At 46.1% G+C, this 25283-nt stretch overlaps 1 protein-coding gene across 1 annotated transcript in view; it reads right to left on the reverse strand.

Moving 5' to 3' along the window:
- Window positions 1-25209, reverse strand: part of PRKAR2A (protein kinase cAMP-dependent type II regulatory subunit alpha) — a 91120-nt gene extending 65911 nt beyond the window's left edge. Inside the window, exon 1 of the mRNA XM_083493014.1 lies at window positions 24520-25209. Coding sequence (XP_083349140.1) covers window positions 24520-24784 — 265 coding nt within the window. The 5' untranslated portion in view covers window positions 24785-25209. The remainder of the gene's footprint in view (window positions 1-24519) is intronic.
- Window positions 25210-25283: the final 74 nt, after the last annotated feature.

Raw genomic sequence — 25283 nt, forward strand, 5'->3', positions numbered from 1 at the left:
CACACACATGTACACCCCTATAATATATGCTTTGTTTCAATCACACATGATCAACTGAAACTCTCATGATTAATCAATTAAAATTCTTTCAGATTAATTGTGGTCCTAAGGTTAAAGGAATCCACAGTTTGAATGTTGTGTGCATCAGTATTCAGAAGAAGTCTGCAATGTAACTTTGGAATGATGCCATAGCCATCACCACACAGCAGTGTGAGTGTGAATAGTAGACACTAGCTGTTGGCATTTGCTCAAGTGGCTTTATAATAAATGTCCAGCTGAAAAATTGATGATCTATTTAAATAATATAATGTGAGGATCCAGAGGGCAGGCAGAAAATTAAACTTTTAATATCCTGGAGCAGTTCTGATCCCATCTGCTTCTAACATGCTGTTTGCCAGTGCTCAGTGGTTACAAGTAGTCAATTTTGTATTGTATTTCCAAAGCAAGCAGGATGATGCAATGACTCAGTACATAGCCTCCATATTTACGTGGACAATTAATACCTATTGTAATTTTTATATGAACACCCTGTGATTCCAATGAAAGACAGTATATTAATATTTCACATAAACAAATAAAAATAAATATTTAAGGAAACAGGTTCAGCTATCAGAAGAGTAGAGCTGCACTATAGCAAAACCCAACTATATTTTAAAAATCTTAATACAGAGCTACATACTGCAAACACAATGACCATTTATGTATTTATGAAAGTATCCATATACTGCCCTATCATGCAAAGCGACTAATGTTGGTGGGCATGAAAATGACATCTGCACTGCCAGAACACACAAGGAAAATTAAGGCTAGTTTCAACAGCTTTTGTACTGTGGAGGATATTGATACGTTTAAAGAAAACTATTTAGGTGACTATAATACTTTGCTTCTTAACTCAATTCTTTCCATTGTTTTCCTTACAACAATGGTTAAACAAGTTCTAGGCAGTTTTTCTGCAGCACAAAGCAGGAGTTTGATGCAAGGTTTGGTTGCTATGTGAATGAGGAACTTGCCCCACTCACATAAGTGATAGCCATGAGAGAGGCCCCTCGAAGATTCTGAACTTTGTTCTGCATAGGTGCAGAACCTATAAATGACACCAAACAGAGGCCATGAAGAACATTAAGCCTACTGGGTGACCTTTAGTGAGTCACTATGTCTTAGCTTAATTCACCTCATAGGATTGCTGCGAAGATAAAGCAGATAAACTAGGTATGGCGCCCTGAGAGAGTGGGAGGAAGGGTGAGATAAAAGTGAAATGAGTAAATAAATATCCAAGCAGCAATAAAAAGACTCTTTCCAATTAATCCCTATGCCTCAAAACAGACCAGCTGTTTTAAATCTCAGCTAAAGCATCCATGACAGATGACCATCCAACCTCTGCTTGAAAACCTCCAAGGAAAGAGTCCACCACCTCTCATGGGAGTCTGTTCCACTGCCAAACTGCTTTTACTGTCAGAAAGTTTTTACGAATGTTTAGTCAGAATCTCCTTTCTTGTAACTTGAGGTTCAAGTCCTACCCTCCAGAGTAGGAGAAAACAAGCTTGCTCCCTCTTGCTCGTCTACTACAAGTTAGAAATCGCATGTTGCTGGTGCCATGTGGTGGAAAATGCTCCCAGCAGAGGTTCTAGATTCTGACTTTCTGAAATCTCTTGAAGATCTCTTTATGCTGACAGGCCTTTGCAGCTGTTGAGTGGTCAGTCGGTTTAGCGATTCTCGGTATTGTTTCTTTGGGTGTTTCACGTTTTATTGTGAAACACTACATAGACATTTTATGATACAATATAGAAATATTTTTATAAATAACTGCCAGGAAACATCTAACTATACCCACACATTACCTGCTATCATTCTAAGAAAAGTTGGTGCCAGCCTATTCATCCACTAAGTAAGGCCTACCGGTCGATCGTGGGATGTCCGTGGTCGATCTTGGGACCCTCAGCTAAATACTCCCCCCACCCCACCCCAAAAAAGGTCAACTTCTCTGGCTCGCTAAAAAAAGCTCAACAACTATGGTGGTCAATCCAATGGGTAGATCACTGAAGTTTTTATATAGCGGTAGTAGATGACAGTCTCTTGGAAGTTGGACAGCCTGAACTAAGTCATCAATATAATACACAAGGAAAATTACAATGTGTGAAATAAGCCATCCTGTTTTACATTCAAAGATCCAGGTAGCTTTTGATCACATAAATTGCAATGGGGAACACTGATGATGGCAAATCGCCATGGCTCAATAAAGACAACCTGTTGCAGAGGTCAGTATGGTTAAGCAGCTGCCAAAAGCTTGAGAGCTTGAAAGGGCCCATCATCAGGGGTTCTCATCTGGTATCCCCAGTGCCAATGAGTCTCTGACCATGGATCAGATCCAGGTAGCAGCTCATCTCCCTCCTATTCAGAAGAGTCGCTGCCTGCAAGTAAAACACATCTAGAGTACACAGGTGTTTGATGGCTACAAATGTTGGTACCGGCAAACCGGATTAAAAACAACGGATTTTTGACCAGCAGTGTGGAGATTTCCCACAAGCCAGTGTTTTGATCAAGAGCAAAAGTTTTACTTTAATGAAGAAAACAATGTTATTAATTTCTGCATTTAATTTAAAATTTAGTTAGACTTTCAAAGTCATAAACAGAGGAGACTGGGAGAAACAGACTGCTTGCTAACAAGGGCCTGATGGTTTCCCTAAGCAACAATCATGTTCAAGTGGAATGCATGGGGGGGGGGGGAGAGAGAGAGAAAAGAGAACAGACTCTGCTTGCTATCAAACAGAAGCTGACTACACTTCCTTTTCCAAAATTGAATACGATAGTGTAATTGATATGTGATCAAATAACCAATCAGAAAATTCTGGTGAATGTTGCTTTGCTAGCTGACATGATTCACTCAGCTCGGTGCAGTACCAAAATGACCAAGGAAAAAGCAGTCACAAATGTCTCTCCAGCAGGCTGCAAACTCACATAAATCATGCTAAGCCATGGTTTGGCCTAATGTGGTATGAAAATGGTACAAATTCCAAAATAAGGAGTAAAAGGAAAGGAAAAGGTTTCCATTTGCAAAGAACTCACATATGAGGGAAAGTGTGTTTGGGGCTTGTGACTATGGGAGAACTTGGTAGAAATGCTCTGAGTCTGAAACAGTGAAGAGCAGGAAAATGTTTTTTTGTCTGAACACGACATTACTGACCTGCAATAAATCTGATAGGTATTAGAACAAAATACTTCTTTTATTTTCACTTGAAATTCATAATTTACAGGGAATTCCACTGCAACTAGGTGTAACAGCAACTTCTTTAGATGGCCTTACCAAGATGATTAGACAAATTTATTAAGAAATGATCAATCAATGGATAATAACCACAAAAGGGTGTGTATATATATATACTCTTTCTTCAGAAAACTATAGCCCAACGACCAGATGCTGAGGATAAATCACATGGGATCAATTATATACAGCACAAATGCATATTAGACAGTTTATAAATAATACATTATGATGGTCATTGCTAGAGACAGAATGCTGGCCTAGATGGATCTTTAGTCTGACCCTGAACACATTTCCTCAGGATCTCTTGGGAAGAAAACAAAAGAAACCACCTCATGTATAACTAGCATACCATGTGGCCTGTTGAAGTGGGATAGCCAGAAAAAGACAACAAGCTCAAAACACTAGGGAACAGTTTAAACAAGTTTTAAAATCTCTTTAGCTTGTCTACACCACACAATAGTACAAGATAAATCTCAAGCAACAACTGCTGTCATACGAAACACTTATTCATGGCACAAATGCTAGAACAGCTTTCTAGTGAGATGTATGTGGTCACCACCAATCTCATTCCCAGCAACCTCTGGGATGCACAAAGGGCTTGGGGGTTGGATGGGGTTTTCTTCCTTTTGTGTGGGATATGGAGAAAGTAAGAAACAGTGGCAGTTTCTACTGGACAGGACTTCTGGTTCTTACTTGTTCAAAATCTGTTCTGGAGAAGAGAATTTGTGGGCTGCTGGGTTTCCTGCTTTCCAGTTTCATAGCAATGGTGGAGATGCATTCTCATGCCTGATTCTGAATGCTCCATTTTATTTTTGAAAAATAAAATTTCTTGCCATTTTGACTTTATAGAGAATGAAACACAAATAAGCAGTGTACTACCCAAGTGCACAGTATGTAGGAAACCTACTACCTTCTAATATTCTGAACAAAAAGGAAATGTGGACTTGGTAGTATTTTTAAAATTACATACTCCATTACAATTACAATGGTACCTCGGGTTACATATGCTTCAGGTTACAGACTCCGCTAACCCAGAAATAGTACCTCAGGTTAAGAACTTTGCTTCAGGATGAGAACAGAAATCGCACGGCAGTGGCGCAGCAGCAGGAGGAGGCCCCATTAGCTAAAGTGGTGCTTCAGGTTAAGAATAGTTTCAGCTTAAGAACGGACCTCCGGAACAAATTAAGTACGTAACCTGAGGTACCACTGTATCTAGGTTTTCAATGCAATGGGTTTATGATTTTAACTCTTCAGTCCCCCCACTCCAAATCCTAACTCCGCTATCACCACACAAAAGGCCTGCCAAGCTGTCTGCCCACACAAATTTAACTGACAGGATAGTTTTAATAACTGGCCTAAACTACTTACCAAGAAGGAATTGCTACTTGCCCTACTCACATGACAAACCCTGACTGACAAATTGTAGGGAAGGTTGTGTTGGGGCGCTTAGAGCTCTTGGAGACGGAAGTTAAAGGGAAGGGCAAAATCCTGAAGTGGTTTCTCTGCCCCATAACAGAAGATCCTGTCATGCCCCTGCAAAGTGGTTTGAGAAGAATGAAAAACCAAAGCTGATTTCTTCTTGAGTTTCTCTGAACAAGGCTGGGGGGCGGGCAGCTGCAACCTAATTACATGCAGCACCAGGCTGTCTGTACATAGCTACATGCAAGGTTCGCTGCACTTTCAGCTGTGGAACACATGACTGGTGATGCATTGGGGGGGTCAGGGAGTAAGCTTGGGGTGGAGGCATCCAGCTTCAGAACATTTAAAGAAGCATTGGGCTAAATGCAAAGTTGGTATAACAGAAACTTACAATTCATAGGGCTAAAAACATCAGTTTAAAAATGCAAGCAGGGAAAACCAAAGCCCGTCAATTCTGGCATTAAGACAGAAGAATAAGCAAGGCCAAGGAGGATTTTGAGGAATAGCTATTTTAAAACCTTTAGAAACTGGACGATTGCCAGCTGCTTCAGTAATAGGGAGCAGCATGCATAATAAGTATCACATATATTGTTGGTGCAGCAAGCACACATTCAAAGCCATTTTGCTATAAAAGAACCCAGAATATTGGTGTAACAATATTTGTCTTTTATATTTCAAAATCAAAAGTTAACAAAATCTTCACCTAGTACTCCAAAATAAAAGGTGACAGTAAATGTGGTACAGATCAGGGGGGTCTAAACTGATTACTTATATTCAATCGTACCTGTAGTTGGAAAGCAAGATGGTTTTAATCGAAGTTTCAACATTTTGCTCGTGAGTCACCAAGTTCTCCCAGCAACAACCCAGCTTTAACAGAACGTTTTGTCCCAGATTTCCTATAGGTTCTATGAAACTTTGGGCGCTTTGAAACAAGCAGTAAAAAACCAAACAGAACTTGATTCTGAAGGGAAGAAAAGAAACACTGATCTCCCAACTTTCCATCACAAAAACACAGTACACTTACTTTTCTAAACACTGCACTTTAGGAGTCAAAATGCCAGATCACACATATATGTGTATGGATTTAAGATGTTATTCCTCTTCCCTCTCCTTTTCAGCTCTGGTTAACAGTGTCTTTATTCTTGTGTAGACAGAATTTTATAAAACTCGTTGGTATCCAAGAACTGACTAGTCATGTATATTTAACCAGCAAGCCAAAAAAAATCACTCTTCAGCTAACAACAGCTATTATTTCTTGGTAATTAAGCAGCTTTGTATTCTAGGAAGACAGCACCTATCTTGCATAAACTACAGAGGTCAGCTCTTCTAATGAGATGAGAGATTAAGACAGAACACTGCCATGCAAAAACAGCTGGATATCTCGTGTACAAGAAATAAAACAAAACAAAAATCCCACAATTTTGAATACTTCCCCAGATCAGTATTATAGAAAATATTTAAGAACCAAGAGAAGGATATCTAAATAGTCAAAGAAAAAGACAAGTGGTGCCCTTACCACAGGCCGCTTGGCATAATGCACAGATATGTTGCCTTCAAAAAGAACATTACAAAGAGCCTTGTGATGCCCTAAAGACCAACAAATTTATTTTGACATAAGCTTTCTTGGGTCAGAAGCAACTTTGTCACACTTCTGGCAAAGTACACTGTAATCCTTCACAATCTGTATACCCTCACTGCATCAGGCTATCAGAAATATGCTGTAGTTAACAAACACACATAATTGTGTAGAAAAAATACATACAAATGCCAATGTATGTAAATAACATTCTAGGCATATCTGTGAAACATTCACAAAAGCAGAAGTTGTAGGTGTTACGAGTAAATGTTGATGAAAATGACCTGTTGTCTTCAAACTAAAAATACAGATATAAATAATTATTATTCAGAAGAAAAGAATACTATCTTTCATGTATGATCTGAGACCGTACTTATCCAATTATTTTTTTAAGTCTCATTTTTGTTTATAGTCACAAAAAAACCTAACTTGGACATTCATATTTTCATTATACAATTTATTTTCTAAATAAATACCTATACAGTGGTGCCTCGCAAGACGAAATTAATTCGTTCCGCAATTCTCTTCGTCTTGCGGTTTTTTCGTCTTGCGATGCACGGTTTCCCATAGGAATGCATTGAAAATCAATTAATGCGTTCCTAGGGAAACCACCTTCAGACCAGGTCCGGGGACAGTCTGTCCCCGGACCTCTTCTGAAGGCTGGGGGGGGGGGGGACAGGCGAGCGGCATTTTAAAATCGCTCCGGACAGCGGAGGACTTCTCCGCTGTCCGGGGCGATTTAAAAGCCCCTGGGAAGGCAGGCAGGGGGGACAAAGACTTTCGCCCCCTGCCCGCCTTCAGAAGGTGTCCCCGCCTGCCCGCCCCATTTCGGAACAGCTTTCCGAAGTGGGGCGGCGGGGGCGGGTGTCCCCGCCTGCCCGCCCCACTTCGGAACAGCTTTCCGAAGTGGGGCGGCGGGGCCAGGTGTCCCCGCCCCCCGCCCCACTTCGGAACAGCTTTCCGAAGTGGGGCGGCGGGGCCAGGTGTCCCCGCCCCCCGCCCCACTTCGGAACAGCTTTCCGAAGTGGGGCGGCGGGGGCGGGTGTCCCCGCCTGCCCGCCCCACTTCGGAACAGCTTTCCGAAGTGGGGCGGCGGGGCCAGGTGTCCCCGCCCCCCCGCCCCACTTCGGAACAGCTTTCCGAAGTGGGGCGGCGGGGGCGGGTGTTCCCGCCTGCCCGCCCCACTTCGGAACAGCTTTCCGAAGTGGGGCGGCGGGGCCAGGTGTCCCCGCCCCCCGCCCCACTTCGGAACAGCTTTCCGAAGTGGGGCGGCGGGGGCGGGTGTCCCCGCCTGCCCGCCCCACTTCGGAACAGCTTTCCGAAGTGGGGCGGCGGGGCCGGGTGTCCCCGCCCCCCCCGCCCCACTTCGGAACAGCTTTCCGAAGTGGGGCGGCGGGGGCGGGTGTCCCCGCCTGCCCGCCCCACTTCGGAACAGCTTTCCGAAGTGGGGCGGCGGGGCCAGGTGTCCCCGCCCCCCCCGCCCCACTTCGGAACAGCTTTCCGAAGTGGGGCGGCGGGGGCGGGTGTCCCCGCCTGCCCGCCCCACTTCGGAACAGCTTTCCGAAGTGGGGCGGCGGGGGCGGGTGTCCCCGCCTGCCCGCCCCACTTCGGAACAGCTTTCCGAAGTGGGGCGGCGGGGGCGGGTGTTCCCCCGAGCGCTTTTAAATGCGGGCGGCTGGGAGGGAATCCCTTGGCCCCCCGCTGGACTTCCCGAAGCTCTTTTGAAGTCCGGCGGGGGTCCAAGGGATTCCTTCCCAGCCGCCCACGTTTAAAAGCACTCCGGGGAAAGCAGCGCACTTCGCTGCTTTGCCCGGAATGCTTTTAAATGCGGGCGGCTGGGAGGGAATCCCTTGGCCCCCCGCTGGACTTCCCGAAGCTCTTTTGAAGTCCGGCGGGGGTCCAAGGGATTCCTTCCCAGCGGATCTCTCTGCCAGCAGCGGCTGCTCTGCCGCTGCTGGCGGAGACTTGCCGGCATCCCGAAGCCTGTGCGCAGCGCGCCCAGGCTTCGCGGATCTCTCTGCCAGCAGCGGCAGCTCTGCCGCTGCTGGCGGAGACTTGCCGGCATCCCGAAGCCTGTGCGCAGCGCGCCCAGGCTTCGCGGATCTCTCTGCCAGCAGCGGCAGCTCTGCCGCTGCTGGCGGAGACTTGCCGGCATCCCGAAGCCTGGGCGCAGCGCGCCCAGGCTTCGCGGATCTCTCTGCCAGCAGCGGCAGCTCTGCCGCTGCTGGCGGAGACTTGCCGGCATCCCGAAGCCTGCGCGCAGCGCGCCCAGGCTTCGCGGATCTCTCTGCCAGCAGCGGCAGCTCTGCCGCTGCTGGCGGAGACTTGCCGGCATCCCGAAGCCTGCGCGCAGCGCGCCCAGGCTTCGCGGATCTCTCTGCCAGCAGCGGCAGCTCTGCCGCTGCTGGCGGAGACTTGCCGGCATCCCGAAGCCTGCGCGCAGCGCGCCCAGGCTTCGCGGATCTCTCTGCCAGCAGCGGCAGCTCTGCCGCTGCTGGCGGAGACTTGCCGGCATCCCGAAGCCTGCGCGCAGCGCGCCCAGGCTTCGCGGATCTCTCTGCCAGCAGCGGCAGCTCTGCCGCTGCTGGCGGAGACTTGCCGGCATCCCGAAGCCTGCGCGCAGCGCGCCCAGGCTTCGCGGATCTCTCTGCCAGCAGCGGCAGCTCTGCCGCTGCTGGCGGAGACTTGCCGGCATCCCGAAGCCTGGGCGCAGCGCGCCCAGGCTTCGCGGATCTCTCTGCCAGCAGCGGCAGCTCTGCCGCTGCTGGCGGAGACTTGCCGGCATCCCGAAGCCTGGGCGCAGCGCGCCCAGGCTTCGCGGATCTCTCTGCCAGCAGCGGCAGCTCTGCCGCTGCTGGCGGAGACTTGCCGGCATCCCGAAGCCTGGGCGCAGCGCGCCCAGGCTTCGCGGATCTCTCTGCCAGCAGCGGCAGCTCTGCCGCTGCTGGCGGAGACTTGCCGGCATCCCGAAGCCTGCGCGCAGCGCGCCCAGGCTTCGCGGATCTCTCTGCCAGCAGCGGCAGCTCTGCCGCTGCTGGCGGAGACTTGCCGGCATCCCGAAGCCTGCGCGCAGCGCGCCCAGGCTTCGCGGATCTCTCTGCCAGCAGCGGCAGCTCTGCCGCTGCTGGCGGAGACTTGCCGGCATCCCGAAGCCTGCGCGCAGCGCGCCCAGGCTTCGCGGATCTCTCTGCCAGCAGCGGCAGCTCTGCCGCTGCTGGCGGAGACTTGCCGGCATCCCGAAGCCTGCGCGCAGCGCGCCCAGGCTTCGCGGATCTCTCTGCCAGCAGCGGCAGCTCTGCCGCTGCTGGCGGAGACTTGCCGGCATCCCGAAGCCTGCGCGCAGCGCGCCCAGGCTTCGCGGATCTCTCTGCCAGCAGCGGCAGCTCTGCCGCTGCTGGCGGAGACTTGCCGGCATCCCGAAGCCTGCGCGCAGCGCGCCCAGGCTTCGCGGATCTCTCTGCCAGCAGCGGCAGCTCTGCCGCTGCTGGCGGAGACTTGCCGGCATCCCGAAGCCTGCGCGCAGCGCGCCCAGGCTTCGCGGATCTCTCCTGCCTTCAAAATCCGTCCGGGATAGCAGGAAGCGCTTCCCTGCTATCCCGGACTGCTTTTAAAATGCTGGCCCTGGGGAGCAAAGCCTTTTGGTCCCCGCCAGCCTTCCTGGACCTCTTCTGAAGGCCGGAGGGGGGGGAAAGGCTTTGCTCCCCACCGCTAGCATTTAAAAGAGGTCCCCGGAGATTTCCCTATGGGCTTTCGTCTTGCGAAGCAAGCCCATAGGGGAATTCGTCTTGCGAGGCAAATCGCGGACGAAAAAACCTTTCGTCTAGCGAGTTTTTTGTCTTGCGAGGCATTCGTCTTGCGGGGCACTACTGTAACAGTTTCATATGCTGCAGGGAACACTGATAACACCGACGGCCTCGGTCCAGTATACCTGAAGGAGCGTCTCCACCCCCATCGTTCTAGCCCGGGGGTCGGCAACCTGCGGCTCCGGAGCCGCATGCGGCTCTTTAAAGCCTTTGCTGCGGCTCCGGGGCGGAGGCGAGGGGACGGGGCGATGGGCGGGCGCGAGTGGAGGGCGCGAGGGAAGGAGGCGAGGGGCGGGGGCGAGGGGCGGGCGCGAGGGAAGGAGGCGAGGGGCGGGGGCGGAGGCGAGGGCGCGAGGGAAGGAGGCGGGGGGCGAGGGGCGGGCGCGAGGGAAGGAGGCGAGGGGAGGGGGCGAGGGGCGGGCGCGAGGGAAGGAGGCGAGGGGAGGAGGCGGAGGAGTTAGTTGCCTGAAGCCACTGTTCAAAACTGGTCACTGTTTTGAAGGGGGGTGAAGAACACACACTCAAAAAAAGGTAACTTGTTAATTTAATGTTTATTATGTTTACTGATTTGTGCTTTGTGACTGTTTGAGGTGGGTTTTTTTTCTTGGGAGGCTGGGCGGCGCGAAGAGAGGGAGGCTTGTGGTAGCCTTGTCTCTAGCAAAGTAAGTCCTCGCTATTTGGTCACATGCGCAGTGGCTTCGGAGCTCCAACACTTGCTTTGCCGGCTGCTTTCAAAAGCGTCGGAATCAGCTGTGCTGTTGCTGGGTAACCGGATCTTTCCAGCAGCCATCTTATCTGCCCATGTGGTCTTCTGAGGCGGCCGCCATCTTACTATAGGAAATTCCACGTGGGAGTTAGTTGCCTGAAGCCCCTTTTTAAACTTAAGCAGGGGAAAGTTTTTGGGGAACGTTATGCAACAGCTTATTGCTGGTCTTTGTCGTCCCGCCTTTGTAAGCAGGCTGCATTGAAAGGGGGCGTATACACTGGTCACTGTTTTGAAGGGGAGTGAAGAACACACACTCAAAAAAAAGTAACTTGTTAATTTAATGTTTATTTCTATGAGGAGGAGTAATTCTGAGGGGTCAAACAAAGAAATAATAAAAAGTGTCAAAAAAGGTATTTTTATAATGATGAATGCCTCATTATTATATATTATTTACATCAGGCACTGATTTATGGTACACTGGGGCCCTGATTAATTTTCTATGGCATTTTGGGGCATTGGTTATTGGGCATAGCAAGTTGCGGTCGCGTGGAATTTGTGCTTTGTGACCGTTTGAAGTGGGGTTTTTTTCTTGGGAGGCTGGGCAGCGCGAAGAGAGGGATTATTTTTATAATGACGAGGATGACATTGGGCCCTCATTATTAATTATTATTTACATCAGGCACTGATTATGATTTATGGTTCACTGGGGCCCTGGTTAATTTTCTTTGGCATTTTGTGGCATTGATTATGCAGTCGCGGTCGCGTGGAATTCCACGTGGAGTTAGTTGCCTGAAGCCCCTTTTTAAGCGAAGCCCCTTTTTAAACTTAAGCGGGGGAAAGTTTGGTGAAAGTTTGGTGAATTGCTGCCAAGGAGTGTGGTGGAGTCTCCTTCTTTGGAGGTCTTTAAGCAGAGGCTTGACAACCATATCTCAGGAGTGCTCTGATGGTGTTTCCTGCTTGGCAGGGGGTTGGACTCGATGGCCCTTGTGGTCTCTTCCACATATGTATGTGAGCAGGTCTTCTCCAACATGAACTATATTAAAAACAAACACCGATCACGCCTCACAGATGACAGCTTGCAAGCCTGTGTGAAAATGAAGGTGACGTCTTACAGCCCTGATGTGCAGACACTGAGCACTGAGGTTCAGGAGCAAAAGTCCCATTAACCTGGTTACCTGGTTGTAAATTAAATATTTTAATTAGCTATTAATTTGTCCTTTTTTCTTGAGATTGACAGCTGACTGCACGATCCTGTATATATAGCATTAAGGCCAGAAACAATATATGCAGTGTTATATTTGTTTTAAATGTTGCAATGTTTTTGCGGCTCCCAGTTGTTGTTTTTTTCGGAAACGGGTCCAAGTGGCTCTTTTTGTCTTAAAGGTTGCAGACCCCTGTTCTAGCCGGACACTGAGGTCCAGCACCGAGGGCCTTCTGACGGTTCCCTCACTGCGAGAAGCCAAGTTACAGGGCACCAGGCAGAGGGCCTTCTCGGTAGTGGCGCCCGCCCCGTGGAACGCCCTCCCACTAGATGTCAAAGAGCAGAACAACTACCAGACTTTTAGAAGACATCTGAAGGCAGCCCTGTTTAGGGAGGCTTTTAATGTTTGATGTATCACAGTATTTTAATATTCTTTTGGAAGCCGCCCAGAGTGGCTGGGGAAACCCAGCCAGATGGGCAGGGTATAAATAAATTGTTGTTGTTGTTGTTGTTGTTGTTGTTGTTGTTGTTGTTGTTGTTGTTGTTGTTGTTAAATTGAGAGAGTACCGTATTTTTCGCTCTATAACACGCACCTGACCATAACACGCACATCGTTTTTAGAGGAGGAAAACAAGGGAAAAAATATTCTGAATGAAACAGTGGACGTATCATTTTTGTGCTTCATGCTGTGGCCACAGACATGTGATCTGATGGTGAATTTGGGGTGACCCAATGCAAAAATCCTGAGAATCCCTGTGGATCCATGCTTTGTAACCACGTTTTTGCACCATTGCAGCCCCAGGCAACAGTGGGTGCGTGATTTTTTTGGGGGGGAGGGGGACAGGCTGTAGCCATGGACATGCTATGTGCTCTGATGGTGAATTTTGGCTGACCCAATGCAAAGATCCTGAGGATCCATGTGGATCCATGCTTTGTAACCACGTTTTTGCACCATTGCAGCCCCAGGCAACAATGGGTGTGTGATTTTGGGGGGGCAGGCTGTAGCCATGGACATGCTGTGTGCTCTGATGGTGAATTTGGGGTGACCCAATGCAAAGATCCTGAGGATCCATGTGGATCCATGCTTTGTAACCACGTTTTTGCACCATTGCAGCCCCAGGCAACAGTGGGTGCGTGGTTTTGGGGGGGCAGGCTGTAGCCATGGACATGCTGTGTGCTCTGATGGTGAATTTGGGGTGACCCAATGCAAAGATCCTGAGGATCCATGTGGATCCATGCTTTGTAACCACATTTTAAGTGGGGAGGGAAGGAAAAACACAGAAGGCTAAGAATGCAGGAGAGGGCTATAACGTGAGGAAAGGAAGGCAAAAGTTTCCCCCCACCCACCCACCCAAGCCAGCCAGCGTGCGCTCTCTCTCTCTCTCTCTCCCTCCCACCAGCATGACAGAAGAAAGCATTTTAACTGCATTAAGAACTATTTAGCAGCGAAACCTAAGCTTTGCCATCCCTTAAGAGGTACAGACACTGTAATCTTCCAGATCGCATGAATTTACAGGCAAAACACTGTTTAAGGATTTCATCCTTTTAAATGGAAGAAAGCATATTTGAATGCTGTGTGTCTCCAAAAACAAAAAGTAGGAAGTCAAATCAGAATTTTAAGCCGAACCTGTAATCTCTCTTCCCTTCACAAACATTGTTCCCTCCGGAGCAGGGACAGGATAGAGCGACGCTCTGCTCTCCTCTCTACTTGCCTGGAGGGGAGGGGCTTTCCCTGCTCTTTGTTCCGTTTGAGCAAACACAGTAACGAAACAGAGCAGGGTGGGCAGTAAGACCCTGAGGCAGAATGCAGGAAAACTGCCACTTCCTCTCTAACGGAGCTCCCTTCTCCCTGAAGCGCGGTTTGATTTTTGCCTCATTTTTCGGCTCCAGGGAGCACACATTCGCTCCATAACATGCACAGACATTTCCCCTTCCTTTTTAGGAGCAAAAATCTGCGTGTTATAGAGCGAAAAATACGGTAGTTCCATGCAAACATAGAAGCAAATGCCCATTTTGTGCATGACTCTGTTAGTTTACAACCACAGGAGAAAGTCTCAGCAAGCCTTTGCTTTGTGCACTTCTCCCACCTGGCTTTTTAAAAACATTATTTGAACTTTAAACCAGCCTTTGCCAACCTTAAGACCCCATATGCTGTTGGACGAAAATACCATTACCACCAGCCAGTATGGTAGCCAAACAACATCTGGGAATACAAGGTTAGGGAAGGTTGGTAAACTAATCAGTTTTTCAGTGGTTCAGATACATATAAACTCTGGTTAAAAGCAAAACTGGTCTCTTTCTTTTGACCGAGTGAGAGAGCCAACCTTGGGTTTTCCAAAGCTCATTCCATAGCATTAAGTCTGGGGTGGCCAAATTCTGTATCAGGAACACCATGTTTTGCAGTTCCCAGTATCCTCCCCAAAATTTTTGATCGGCCTAACAAACCCTGCTCTCTGCAGCTGTTTGGCCTGCAGGTAAATGAAAGGAAAGGGGAGCACAAAGGAGAAAGTAGTACTTAATCTGCCAAACTAAAGGTTTTTCACAGGGCACTGAATTAATGGGAAGTGCCAATAAAAGAATGAGAGCAAGTCATAAGAAAAGAAAGTATGAATAAAACTGAAGCTTTAGGCCAGGCATGTCCAAAGTTCGTTTCAGGGGCCTAATCTGGCCCACCGGCCGGTTTAATCCAGCTTCTGTGAATCTTGGGGTAAAATCCAAAAAAAAGCTCAACAACTACAATCCTAAAAAAAGGTCAGCTTCATCCAATCTGGCCCTCTTCGAAGAAAGTTTGGGCACCCCTGCCAAAATGGGAAGAAGAACTTGCATTCACTGTTAAGATGCAAATACCAGTGTCTTATCTGCAATGCATCACTCACAACAAAGGAAACCATTTGAAACACTGCTAGGAAACAATCACAAAGAATATTAAACTACATTAAAGCAGTCAAACACACTACTTTCAGCAGTCACTAAAGAAGATGACTCAAAGACTAAAGCCTGTGTTGCTATTACATAGAACATCACTCATGCTAAACAAATTCTGATTGAAAAATACTGCAGAAATGTTGTGATTTTAGATTCAAACACAGCAAATTCCAATACAACACCACACTACGGAGACGAATCTTCCAAATCAGTGCTAATCTTGCTGACATGATGCATAATTATCTGAAGAATTCTCTAGCAACCAGGAAACAAGCCACAGTAGTGAAGCAAATAATGCTCATGAAAAGCACTGACAATGGCAATGTACTACAGGATAAACTTCAGAGTATTGCAGCACATGGAAGACCTGTAACAGTAGAAAGAAAGGAAAGTTCCTATTGCTATAATTGGCATCCATATGTCTGAAGAGAGACAATGGAAGAGTGCGCCATCAAGGGTAAAGTCAAACAGTTGGGAGTTACAGTGCCTGCTGTGGCTCTAGAGACAATATAGGCTTGGGAGAGCATATCTTTGCTTGAGACTCTGTTCTGCCCTGTAGTGCCCAAAATCTTCTTGATGCAGTGCACATGGTGTTGTGGCATCACTCCTGGTGGGTGTAAGTTGCCCATGACTCACTTACATAAAGCAGTATGCTCAACATGCAAGTCTGACAAACCCTTGTCTTGGTATTGGTTGCTAGCATCACATTCTCCCAGACCCTTTTGGAGAGGTGAGCCACTGCCATAGCTGCCTTACCAATACATTTCCCTAGCTCAGCATCAATGGAAAGGTTGCTGGTTATGGTAGAGCACAGACGAAATTGTCTACCACCTCCAGCGTGTGGTCACCAAAGCTGATAACATGGAGTGCTGGCAAAGTCATGACCCAAGATGTCTTAATGTACTCCTGAAAAGTGGTCCAGTTTCCAGATTTTCCCCATGTTGGTTGCATCGTCCACCGTGAAGATCTCATTTGTGGATATATAAAGTAGGAAAACAGTGCTAGAAAATGTCAGTTTTATCCATATGACTGGGAGCACTCATCCCCAGTTCACTTAAGAGGTGGCTCCAGAAGACAAACCTAGTTATGTTTCTTTCTACTGTGTTGGGACATACAGATCAGTCAGCAATGCCTTAAATAAATTTGTTGAACTGCTGAAGCCTAGAAATACCTTTATTTTTTTAAAGGAAAAGTCATTATCAGCTAGAGGGTAAAGAATAGACACAGGATCTGACGTTAACTCAGCATTTGCAGAATCGCCATTTGGCATTCCATGGTAAAGACAGAATGATTTCTGTCCTTGCACTGACACACTTCATGCTTAAAGCTTTGGGCTCAGAGCCATAGCATCAAAAGGCTTCAAACACTTTCCTTTTTCCCCTGAAGTGGAAGTGAAAAATCACAAAATTTAGGAAATTGAGATCCTGATTTGCCTTTCCTGTAAATCTATTTATGAATGATATACAGTGGTGCCTCGCAAGACGAAAAGAATCCGTTCTGTGATTCTCTTCGTCTATCAGTTTTTTTCGTCTTGCAAAGCAAGCCCATTGAAGGATTAGCGCTATTAGCGGCTTTTAGAGGCTTTTAGTGGCTTATCTGCTGATCGGATCAGCTGATAAGCGGCTTAGCGGCTTAGAAAAAAGGGGGGGGAACCAGCAGGAACTCGCAAGACATTGTCGTCTTGCGAAGCAAGCCCATAGGAGATGCGTTTTGCGAAGCACCTCCAAAACGGAAAACTCTTTCGTCTAGCGAGTTTTCCGTCTTGCGAGGCATTCGTCTTGCGGGGCACCACTGTAATCAGTGGTGGCTGTCAGATTCACAAAACCATGGCTATAGAAACATGATTGGAACTGCTGGAACATCAGGAGGACCAGGCTCTATGATGCATAAATCAGTGTCAACAATCATGTTCTGGGAGCAAGTGCCAAGAGTTAAGTATTATCTAATTAAGAATGCTAAACCGTGGTTTACCATTATGTGCAAATGCAGCCATGGCTGGCCTTGGGCATCTTTCAGTCTCCATGATCCTCCCCTATATAATACAAAATTTTAATTGACTGCCTTTGAGCCTTCGTTGAGCTATGCCAGTCATGCTGCGTAGTGTGATTTGATGCTAGAATCCCCTTATTTGAGGTAATTCTAGATTAATATTTTCAAATAACCTATCATCACAAAGGGATCTAGTGATTTTGTATAATTTAATTTTAGGGAAGGTTCATCATATGTGGTAGAAGTAGAAAATAATAATATTTTGAGTGTACCCCCAGCATTGAGAGCTATTATTCTAAGCAGTCAGTCCGGAGTCAAATATCAATTACACATTATTTTATAATTATTGTCCCTTAGGTTTTGACAGATTCCTCAGGCTTCACCTTTTATAAATATGCAATACATTTAAATGATTATTTAATTTCTGTTACACTTTGCCATTGTCAGTGAATTATCTTGAAATGTTGCTATGTTTTATTATGTGCATTTTTCTGATGTGATGAGCCACTTTCAGCATTGTTTACCATGTTAATGGGACATTCAAATAAAAATGATGATCTGATATATGAGGAAATCATTTCCCGCCACCCACAAGCTTTTAAAAAAACACTATTACAACTGTCATCAACATTTAATAGTAGACTATAAATTTTGACAAATTCTTTAAATTAATCTGAAAAAGGAAATACTTAGGAAGGATGATGATGTTGGGTAACTTAGAGGTGTGGGCAGGTTTTTCAGTTCTGAGTTGAATAGACACTATGCACTGTATGAATTGAATTATGGTTCTCCTTGAACCATAGGTAGATCACACAAGGCTGAAGTCTGCCCATCCCTGATGTATGATGAAATACTTGCCAGGGACAGAGGGACAATGTTTTCTTCTTTTGAAGACACATGCAGGGACTCATGTCATCTCTTCTATAGGTCATTCTCATAAATTATGTGTGGGAAAGGTGGGATAGATTTCTACTTGCACTGTTGAAAGGGGAAAAAATTCTGCATGCGCTCAGAGAAAATTTTACTACTTAGCGTATAATGGAGATAATTATTGGCTATGAATCCTGGTCACAACTTGGCAACTTAAAAGCATGACTTAAACAGCAGAAGCATGACTGAAAAATATTTCAGCAGTGCACATGCTTAAATAAGTCTATAAAAGTATATGCCTGTGCTAATTTGCGCAGAAGTGAGCCACACTGGGCTCAACAGAGCTTACTCCCAGGTGAATGCATAAAAAATGGTATCCTTCATACTGTTTGCCTTTTCTCCCTATATCGAGTTTGGGCCCATGGATAGATTCTGAAGTTTAGATTTGTGTGATATCAAACCAAAGCGACATCATTTGACACTGCCAATTACCAGAGGCTGCGCTCAACAACTTTGGCTGGGTGCTCCCCTCTAAAAAAAGGTCAACAAATTCCGGCACCTCTTTTTCTAGAAAAAAAAATGAATACACCACTCAATTATAAATACAATTGTATACAAAGCAAATAAGCCTTTAAAGAGAAAAAGAGTGTATAGCAAGTTATCACCAAATGAATATTTAGGGGGAAGGGAAATAATGCATACTGAGTAACTGGCAAGCCCTAGAGCGGAATGCCCACACAGATAAACTCTGACATGTAAATGGGACATTCTATGGCATCATAATGGCATTAGGTGATTGACATCTGTCAAAGTTCAAAGAAAGTTGCTGTAACAGCTGACATTGACAGATATAGTAATCACCTTTGGTGCTAAAAGTGTATCTTTAATCAGTTAATTAGCAATGAGAACACACTTTCAAAGAAGCTCCCTGTAACCACTGGGTTATAGAAAAGATAGGTGCCAAATGGCTTCTGGGACCTGGGTTGTGGGCACCAAAACAGAATGTCTAGTCACCACTGGGGTATGTGTTGGCAACACTTTTTATTTATTATTTTGAAAAGCATGAACTAATTACACAATTTACGTAAGTGACACATTGTTAATATCACATTTTTAGCAGCAACTGTTAATACATGTTTAATTGGGTGTTGCAATAAAAAATTGTACCATACTTCAGTTTTCAAAACACCCTACTCTTTATTGTTAAACTCCTTAAAATATTGTCTATCCTTAACATACACTTCGAGGCTTCAAAGCCCATACATTTAAGTAATCCTCAAGTGTCAGCCAGGCACAAAAATGGCACCCAGAATTTTTGAGGTGCTCACAAATGGAGAATCTTTAGATGCAAAATGTGCCTGGCGCCCTGCTAATTTTGAACCCTGATCGGGGAAACGTAACCTTGGGCCCATAGGCCTGTCTTGGCCCTGCCATGATTCCCCATTTGGCCTGCAAGGCCTTTTTGGGAAAGGCACTTCCCTCAAGACAACTAAGGCCATACAGGTTGGGACAGGGCTTGTCAAAAGCCTATTTTCTGTAGCTCCCAAAGCACTTGACAACCAGCTGGTTGTCATGAGCCTTTGAAGCACTGCAGAAAGCAGGAACTCAGAGTGCATGAGAGAGTTCTCAGTGAAGGAAGGGAAAGCAAGGCTGCTTGGGTTCAGGTGCACCAGAAAACTCCCTGAAAACTTATTTCACACTGCATATTTAGTTATAAGACTAACCTATTCCACATTTCCACATATGTAATGACTTTAAGGTGGATAACGAAGTCATATGGCCGCAAAAAAAGATTTAAAAGATTAAGAAATACCTGTATAGGGGACTAGGTCAAAATTGATTATTTCGTCTGTCCGGATATCGTGGTATCTTTGTTACCTATTCTCTCGTACTTCAGGATTTTGTTGTGTATTGTAGTTGCTCACTCTGTATTTTAAACTATTTCTGATTTTATAGACTTTCCACAGCCTCTGGTTAGTACAATTGTGGGGAAATGATTGCTTGTACATGAGAGCATGAGCAAAGTTCTTATTGTTACAGGGTGATTTCATAGCTAGAAGCATCCTTGGAGCATGAACAGCGCGTGAACAGCTCGTGCTGTCCCATATGATTGGCTAACGTAGCATGGCCTGATCGCTCGCATGGTCTAGTACGAAGGTCTTTATCTGCTGGCTAGAACAAATTGCTTGGCTTGTATTTTTTGTATCTTTCTGATTTCACACATTTCACACAATAAAATAAACTTATGAACTAAAAAAAGTGGTAAAATAAGATGTTTCACACACAAAATAAAATTGTAGTGACAATTCATTTTGGGCTGAGCCAGACTTATCTTCAATTGGAGGATAAAATATGTTGTGTTAACATGACTATATCTCCTTTCAGCTCAAATGCCCCCACTAATTAAACCACTGATGAAAAAACAGTAATCACTATATTATATACTGAAGAACAACACAGAAACTAGCCTTAGAAAAGGTGGTGTGGGGAATCAATCAAACCCCATCATTGGAAAATACAGTATTCACGAGAAAATGAAAAAACCAAAGGAGCCAAATACAGCTCCCACAGCCTAGGTACCATCACCAAAACAAGCCCCACCCTGTCCCACTAAATCACCAAGACAGTAGTGAAACAAAGAACACGCCCTCATCTCAATAGAACAGGCTACAGTAAGTCTCTCGGAGAAAACCAAAGTACAAACTATTAAGAGTTCTAAAAGGGAGCAAACTGGGTTCTGAAACAAACCAGGAGACTGAATGAATAATACTCAGTAATATATTCTGAGTAACCAGCCTCAGGTAAAACCTTCATGGCAATATTGTAAACCATTTGTGATTTCCAAGGTGTCTTCAAAGTTGGTCCCACATAGTCTCAAATATATTAGCTCACAGTTTGGTCACAACTGCTCTGAATATGGAGAAAACTGATTGCAGTTACAACATTAACTGCTATATAAACCAAAGACCACCACAGTGACCCCAATACAAAGAAGGAAAACAGATTAGCAGAAAATTATTTATAATAAATCTATACTTACTACATAAACAAATCTAACTGTTTATTTTATTACAGTTGCATTTCACCCTTCCCTGAAGGAGCTCTGACCACTACACATATGGATTATCCATTTTATCCACACAGCTCTTGAGATTGTGACTGACAAGGTCACCAAATAAGCTTTGTGGCTCAGCCAGGATTTGAAATGGAATCTTTCTGGTCCAAAACTGTAGCCATTAAACTCTCAGTTGGCTGAAATAAGAACTTGGGAGACAAAACACATTAGCTTGGAACCTAAATTACTCTGCTATTAAAGTAAGGGGGGGGAGTTTTAGTCAAAAACTCTACATGCCCTTGCACCACATTGTACATCATTTCCAAAGGTCCACCAATCCCCTGGAACAGATTTTCAAGGGACAGCAAAGGGAAGGGGGAAGCTAGAAATCCCTTTCCCGTTAATGTTAAGTCTGGTCCATTCATAGAAGGAAAGTTAGGAACTAAGTTACTGAGTATCAACTCAAAATTCACAATTTAGTGTTAAGGAGTATTAGATACAAGGACAAAAGAGCTTGGGCTGACTAGAAACATCTAACTATGATGAAAGACAGGTAAATTATATATAAAATTTAAATAATCTTATGCAATGTTCAAAATTAGCTGGGCGCCAGTCACATTTTGCAACTGGCAACGAGCCTTTTATGACTGGATGGAGATATCTGGGCGCCAACTTTTTGTGCTTAGCATCTCCACCTGCTTGGTTGCAGTCAGTTGGTCGGGCACTGTGTGCTGCCCTGCAAAACACCTGTTTTGCCCAGCAGCAAAAGATGCATCTTAAAAAAAAATGCTGCCAGGTGAATCACCTGGTCTGGTACCATGGCAGGGGGGGGGAGGCACCTGGACATGGCTCCTCTCTTTCCTATCCCAGTTTCTAACACAATGCTAGAGGTGAAAGTGCAACCTGGCAAGGCAAATGGATCACTTGAGAACTCCTTACCTCCACACTTGCACTGCATCTTCTGGGGGAAAGGGAATGAAATTTATTTGAAGAGATATTTAGCTCAGGAAGTTAAAGGAATTAATTTAAGAGATACTTAACTTAAACTAACTTGCATTTTTAAAATTTCAACAGCATATGTCACACTAAGAAATAAATCCTACATCATGTCAAGTCTTCACCATGAAAACTGGTTAGGCTTTACTACTGGTTTCTGTAACACCTAATCAATTGATCTAAAACTCAACAGAAAACAATTTTCCCACAACCCCAGCACTCCATTCAACCATATTTTCTCTTACAGCTACCTCATGCATATTCCCTCGTTCATCCCCACAATGCAATACAACCCTTCTTTGCTCACAACACTCCCTTGCTTCTTAATCCAGAAACTGAATCTATATTTAAACTCACCATTTCATGATCCCTATCCTAAACTTCAGAATGCCAATTCCCTGCAGGATTTCCCTTTTCTGCCTTTTATCATACAGTATTCTGAAATTAAGAACAGAGCAACTCACATACAAAGAAGGTAAAGTATCTGTCATGGGAATAAAGCACTCCAAGGCTGCACTCATACCAGCATTCATAATTATTGCAGGAAATCAAGTGTGTGTATGTGGTAGGTAAAGTATATGAGAAATGATCAAATTGGGTATTCACTTACATAGGAAAGCCACCTTCAACCATGCAACTGGTAGAATTAATGGTTGAGTTTAAGGATTAACTGCTTAGATCCAGGTTTAATATTCAAGTAGTTATTATTTAGGAGACACTTAGTATTTAAGAGTAATCACACAGTCTTAACAAATTTAGTCCTAGAAAGCCATAATATTTTGTTACCTTTTAAGGTGGCACAAGGCTCTTTGCTGTATTTGCTGCAACAAATGAACCCAAATATCCTCTTGGAATTTTCTATTTTTTTAAAAAAACCACCTGATTTTAAAATCTGTAATCACCGACTGCTTTTGATCCGGCTAGACATCATTGTAAAGGGATGAGGGAGCTCTCATGATAGCATGACAGTCCTGACCCAGACTCGTACATAATCTTAACAAACACAAGCTTCCACAGTCCAAACTCTCACTCCCAGCAAAAGTGTATCACAATTCAGGAAGTTACAGTACCTTATAGAAGGTACTGTAACTTCCTGAATTGTGATACACTTTTGCTGGGAGTGAGAATGTTTCAAAAAAAAAAAAAAAAGAGAGAGACTAGGGAGGGAAGAAACCTTCCTTACTTTTCCCCTCCTCTCAAGCATGGCAACTATATCTCCAACATATCCAGAGTGTGTCCAGTCTAAATGCTATTGTGGGAATCTCCAAAACGTTACATCTACACAAAGAGAAAGCCTGTTACCTCACTCCATAAGTTGAGGTCATCTCCAGGGGGTTCTGCCTTCTCATAACATCACGAAAGAATCTACTACTAGCACAAACAGCTCTGCTCCAAGAATGATGGATTCACTTCATGCTCTTCTCGTCCTTCCAGAAACATAGCTGAAAGGCTAGGATCATACTACCACACACACAAAAATGGGTGCTGTAAATCCTCTCCACTCCACCACACATTCCAGAATGGAGAGGAGACTCCTTCAAGCCACTCCCTCCACCCTCCTGAGATTTCCTTGAAAGCTTTCTTCCTTTCCAGCCACCTAAATCCCTCCCTCCCCCTGCTCACAAGAAGGCTCTCATTCATTTAAGACTGACTCAAGTGAAGCAAATTACTCCCACCCATGCAAAATGCTTTTATAAAAATATTTATATACCACAAACTTAAATAGAAGGCATGGCATAGTATCATCAGAACTCTACAAGCTTTGCTTTCGCATGCCTTATCTCTTTGCCAGGGGGCTAAGATTCAACTGCAGACATTCTAAAGCAACTGGCATGTCTTCTGAACAATTAACTTCAGTTCCAGTTGTGTGCAATTACCCTGGTACTAGGGCAGACAATGCAATGGCTGGGGACAAGATTAAGCTGCTATTGCAACCGCACTGTCAACAAACCCATAATAATTAATAACCCACTTTGGCAGGCGGAAAAGAATAGACAGAAAGGCTCTCTATCTTATACACTGCACCTTCTTTCACTACACACGCAAGGTCACACCTACTCCATGTACGAGAGAGCCACGCACACCCTTGTGCACGCTGTTATCTGCAGATCCTTTCTGGCATGTTTATCTGTCGGGCACGTTTTTATGTCTCGCCTTTCTCCCGTCGTGGAACTCAAGAAACCTGCGGTGAGGATCCCCCACCCACCCCCTTGGCGCAGAAACAAGCCGTGTAAAGCAGCGAGGGAGAGAGAGGATTAAGCCCATCTTTCGCTGATCAGACTAACAAGGGCTGTAATGCGAGCTGAAAAGCGCAACCAGTCCCGCGTTAAGCGATCCTTTTGCAGAAGCCGCAGGCGCGTGGAAGGACAACTATAATAATAATAATAATAATAATAATAATAATAATAATAATAATACATTTATTATTTGTACCCCGCCCATCTGGCTGGGTTTCCCCAGCCACTCTGGGCGGCTTCCACAAAGACCAACAATACACTAAGATATCACACATTAAAAACTTCCCTGAACAGGGCTGCCCCTATTGTTTCCTACAGTTCCTGGGGTCTGGGGGCAGTAATAATAATAATAATCTTTAGAGCCTTTAAAACACAACCCCCAACCCACCCCCACTTGCAGGCCAGGCAGAGGACGAGGTGGAGGGCCACCCCACCCCCACCACCAGGCCGCCCCCTGACCCCGACCCGCCCCTCACTCACGCTCGAAGTCGGAGTCGGAGTCTTCGTCCCTGGGCTCTTCCTCGCCGTTGGACTCTGTCTGCATGGGCTCGGCGCCGAAGTTGACCCCTTTGCCCCTGGCCCCCACGCCAGCCTGAAGCTCCCTCTGCTGCTGGTCGCGGGTTTCCCTCAGGCGGCCGAAGTATTCGGCGGCGAAGGCCAGCAGGTCCGGCGGCCGGTGCCGCAGCACCTCCACCGTGTAGCCCTGCAGCAGCTCCGTCAGACCCGGCGGGATCTCGATGCTCATCTTGCCGCCGAGGCGCGCGGGAGACTCAACGGACGGGCCCGAGAGAGAGAGACAAGACGGAGAGAGAGCGGGAGTCCCTGCTCGCCGTCGCCGCCGCTACAACTACTGTGGCGGTTGGTCGTGGTCGCCGCCGCCGCCCACCTCTATCTATCTCTCCCCCTCAGCTTTCTACGCGGGCCTGGAGCCGGAGGTGGGGGGTGGCCGCCGCCGCTTTCTCCGCCTCCACGTCCTGCCTCCTCCTCCTCCTCGAGCCCTCCGTCAGCCCTGAGGGAACCGCCGCGCTCGCGCCGCCGCCGCCGCTCTCTGACACGCGAGAAAGAGAAAGGAACGGAGCGGCGGGGTAGTCGGGGGAAGGAGGGGCCGGAACGGAAGCGCGAGGCGAGCTGCGCATGCCCAGCAGGAAGCGGCGGAGAGCGCCACAGAGAGAGAGAGAGAAGCAAGGGGGGCGGGGAGTGGGCGGGAACACGCTTCATGCGTCACAATAACGGACAAGAGGCGC

Source organism: Podarcis liolepis, assembly GCF_965112155.1.
Source record: "Podarcis liolepis genome assembly, chromosome: 2".
Lineage (NCBI taxonomy): Eukaryota > Metazoa > Chordata > Lepidosauria > Squamata > Lacertidae > Podarcis > Podarcis liolepis.